At 47.9% G+C, this 4,615-nt stretch overlaps 1 protein-coding gene across 1 annotated transcript; it reads left to right on the top strand.

Moving 5' to 3' along the window:
• Positions 1-972: 972 nt before the first annotated feature.
• Pmar_PMAR007381 (hypothetical protein) lies at positions 973-1,443 on the top strand (the record flags this gene model as incomplete). The annotated part of the gene is made up of 1 exon (XM_002788254.1): positions 973-1,443. One exon carries the CDS (start codon positions 973-975, stop codon positions 1,441-1,443), a length of 471 nt encoding a protein of 156 aa, XP_002788300.1.
• Positions 1,444-4,615: the final 3,172 nt, after the last annotated feature.

Genomic DNA, 4,615 nt, shown 5'->3' with positions numbered 1-4,615 from the left:
CGAGTACGCTGGAAGCGTGACGCAGCGTCATGTAATGTCATGTAGTGATTCATGTAATGCTTGAGCGTCACTGACGCTCCTTCACACTGACGTGTCATTACAATGACTCACTTTCTCCGAAATCCTATGGCCTCTCTCATGGATATCAATCCTCCGAATGATGTCTATAATACGTTATCCCCGGAGGTTCCGCTACTACTTGTGTTGCCCAGTACACGCGGCATAACATATCACGCATACAAGTTATTCCATGTGCTTGCGTACTATTAATATCGAGTGTTGAGCGTTACTGGCGCTCAAGCCCATAATCTAAGATTACAAATCAGACTAGAATTTTGAGCAAAGAATAGTCTAATCTTGGCTCACAGTGCAACCCAAACACTACATGTGACCATCACATGTCGGGTTATGTTGATGCACGAGAACGACGATTCCTGTCGGACAGGAGCCCTGTCAAAGGTGTCCTGAAACACCTGTCACAGGAGACACCGAAACGTTAACACCTTGTGGTAGGGGGATCTGCCCGCTCTTGTTGGCCAGACTGTTACCTTCATTGTATTGACTCAATCGATACCATCGCTCGCTATATGTAAATCGACTCTATTCGGCTATCGTCGGCTATCTTTTTGTTGTTGTCCGCCTGTGCGGCAGAGACAGTATAAGGCGAGCACGAGAGCCTCAGCGGTAGCTAGCGTGTGCGTGCGTCGAACGATCGATTGCATTCAGAGTCGTTCGAGGGATTCTTTTGAGGATTACTGTTGGCACCCCTGTTAACCTTGTACTGTCGACCGCAGCTAAGTATTATCTTATACCCGTATCCACCTTTGGGATTGTGTTACCAGAGTCACTAGCATCGACTACCTATAGTCAATCGACGACCCGATCACGACTTCGAATTGATCCATCCACAACCTGCAATATTATTCAACAACCAAGGACATCAGAATCGTTGTTCACTTCAGATCCGTATTAATGATCCACACCACTCCTCTGTCGACTCTGATTTGCTGCCTCGCTGCTGCTGTCTCTGGTGACGACAAGCCTGGTATGATCGACTTTTCAAAGAAGCCCTTTGACGGTAAGTATTTCGCCCGATATGGTGAACCGTCGAAGCTCTTCATGAGAGTCACGGTGGACTCCGAGAAAGAGACCATCGCGATCTTGTTCAAGTGTGGACCAGATCTCCATCCATATGATCACACATTTCCTCTGGAGTCGGACCATGATTCAAACAACCTCATCCTGAAAGACTTCATTGACAAGACCAAAGATTACAAAGATATGCTCAACTCCTTCAAGAGCCGCTGCCCCCGATTCGGCTCGAGACCCCCTGCAATTCCAGATTTGGGGAAGTTCAAGGTTGCTGAAAGTCATCCTGAAAATCCCAGATCACTAGAAACAGAGCTTGGTGGTGTTTCTGTGAAACTTCGCATGCCTGAATGAACAGGTCGTCTTGGTCTCATCGGTATCGCAGTTGAACTATTCTGGACAACTCAATCGATGATTGTAGCAACTTTTCTTGACGATTAGGCCAATGATTATTGCAGCTCTTTTTTTTCATACCATATTATTTATATCGTTATCCGGTATGCTCGAAGGGTCAATGAGGATCTGTTGCGTTGTCATGATACTCTCATTGGAACATGGCAGGAAGTACAGAGAAATACTCTTGGCTAGCTTTTCCGTGGATGTCCTCTAGTGGAGGGTTTGCGTAGCCTACGCAGCCGAGACCTTGCCTACGGAGCGTAGATCGAGGTCTCGGCTACTAGCCGACAGCGAGCCCATGAGCGGTCTATGCCGGAAATGATTTCCGGGAAATCATCTACGGGTTATGAATAATCATGATTCCCAAGAACATTGGGTCGAGATGCTGAGTCATACTATGGCGTTCTATGAGGTCCCTTTGAGTAGGCTACTCCAAACAACAGTAACCTGTAATCTCAGCTCTGGGAGGATTCCGAGTCAGTGGGAATCTCCAGAGGCTATGACGGTCCCGAGCCTCGGGACCCGATGGTGGGTTATGCACGGAGTACTAGATTGGAGCACAAGAACATATCCCCACGAAATCTGTGTCATGGGACTCATACATCAAACAACGGCGAGCAGACTAGGCATGGGGTGTCTCAATAAAATACCGGAAAATTAATACTTCTATTTTAGCTCAATACAATCTCGCGTGGAATACTCACACTCTCATATTTCTTTTACAGTTCTCAGTAATGTGATCCCGCATCAGAAGGATCACCTCCACGTATGCAGTGCATTTGCTCGAATCACCTCTTGCCCTAAGCCCCTCCCAAGTCCTTTCACTCTTCCTATATTTCGATTTCGCATCTTGCGCTATCCTGTCCCTCCATGTCGTGCAACTCCTGCTTTTACGCAATAATTACGTCGAAATTTGTAGTCGGGCATCACTCTCAATTGAGTCAGTCGGAAAGCAAATTGTTCACTCTAAACACTTCAGCTTTCTGGGAGCGTCGCGACTCCGGAGCGTAGCGACGGACCCCGCTCGTACCATCTACAGCCCGTTACGACGGAATAACCCGCCGATCGAAAATCAATATCATATAGACCAAGAAGCCTTGTGGTCAGCATCCAACCATCGATAATATCGATTCGATATCAACAACATCCCCCAGTTAGTGTCGGATCATCCGGTCATTCACATGATAAAAGCACGTAATAACCGCACACTGCTTGACAATGTCCGAGTCATTTATACGTATGGCTATCGTCTTGGAGCATTCTTGAATGAGCTTGCTGCTATCCGCCGTGATCCGCTGAACTCTGAGTCTCCCTGAGTCAGACACAAGTGATGACAAGCATCTACGATCGGATTGCGGGAGGAAAAAACCAAACCCTAATGGGAAACAAGTCCAACTCCGATTAGCATGTAACCAATTTCATTGGACATACGTTTCGCGAGACTTGGGAGGCATCTGTCGACAAGATGGTCAATCATCGCCTGGGCCGTCACCTCGGCTTTCTCGAGTAACAGACCGCTGTAATGCACGAATTGCAGACGGCTCTGATTTTCATATTGTAGGCATACAGCCAACATAAGATTATGTGGACCCTCCTTCGTTGTGAGCGCCAAGCCAACGCATCCATTGCCACCATTTTCAATCTGTGACGCATCCTCGAGGTCTATAGTCCCTGTGGCACCCACGGCAATGGCAGCCTCGTCAGAGGTGGCTTCGTACGCGCTTGAGAACAACTCATCCACGATACGTCGAAAACTGCGACCATCGACTTTATTGGCTGTAGCTTTATAGCCTGGTCTCAAGATGTTGAAACACTGAGGGCCCCTCAGTGAGGGGCTTCATCAGATGCGAGACTCTCCAGCGGCCAACCATAGAGAGTAGCAACTCGCACCAAACTCTCGTAGATTTGCTCGGTCAGACTGGTACCAGGTACAGGTTTGAAATGGTCAGCGATACGCACGGCCTCGAGAAGGCTTGGCCGAACCATCATAAGGCGTGAGCAAAGCATCAAGATCGATCCTCTCAACATCCTCGTCCCCCATCGCTGGTGTAGTTGCGAGCAAGCCAAGAGTGGAAGGCTGACTAACGATCGCCTCCTCTTATTGGGAGTGGACACCACGCCTTCAATCGAGCGAATACGTCAGGAGATTCGAAATGGTCAAAGAATCTGGTTGGATTGTCAGTCATATGATAAGTGCCACAAGAAGGCGGCGCTCGGCATAGAAAGACATCAACCTCTTTACCATCGAGAGGAGCGGCCCGCGCTTGAAAAGATTAGAATGCTTGCACTTTGGACGTCCTGCGCGGTTCTGAGGAGTCATTGCGAAAGTTATAGACGCTATGCATAAGGCATTTCACTTGGCCGATTAGTCTCAGAGGAATGGGAAGAGTGGGGAGAACAGAGTGATAATGAAGTGGAAGAGCTATGTTGTAGGAAGGTGTGATGAGGGCTCTCATGGGACAATGAAGGGCGAGCGCTTCCGAGTAGCTATGTACTTGCGTACGATAAGTTCATTGTCATTGTATTGAGGCAGTAACAGTCTAAGTCTTCTCAGTCTTAGTTAGAGTTTGATCCATCGGCTACCCTTGCGTCCGTTATATGACGCCGTCCGATCCACCCGGTTCCACCAACACTATTTCTGCGATCATCAATTCTTTCCCTCTCAGGCCAAGAGTCAACCAACGATATCTCAGAGGAAACGGCAGAGTGGAAGGATGAAACAGGTTAAAGACTGCAAGAACTTTTTGTGCGCTCTGCATCTCCTTTTGCCTTAGGCCATGATTCGGCCCAGGAGATTTCCAAGAGTGGATCAGTGGAAAAATGAGAGTGGTGAACACGCGGAGGCTTAGTTTAACGAATCATCCACACGCTCACTGCGGGGGGTTCTGAGTTCAATCTCAACTAAGCTTAGTTCCAGCTCATAATTCTAAAACATGCTTGTAGCTGCATAATGAGCTTGATTGTGTGCACTTGCTTATGTCACGGTTATGCGTTCTTGCCTCAATCTTCGTAACCTATACAGCAAGCAAAGATTAATTCTTGCTTTCTTTCTCAGCTCAGTACTTTTTTGCTTGTGTTAGACCCGTCGCACACTGAAGACCGCGCGAGATGGGGAGATCGAGTGTCTTCC

Source organism: Perkinsus marinus (assembly GCF_000006405.1).
Source record: "Perkinsus marinus ATCC 50983 genomic scaffold scf_1104296928640, whole genome shotgun sequence".
NCBI lineage: Eukaryota > Perkinsozoa > Perkinsida > Perkinsidae > Perkinsus > Perkinsus marinus.
This window is presented reverse-complemented; position numbering and strand designations above follow the sequence as displayed.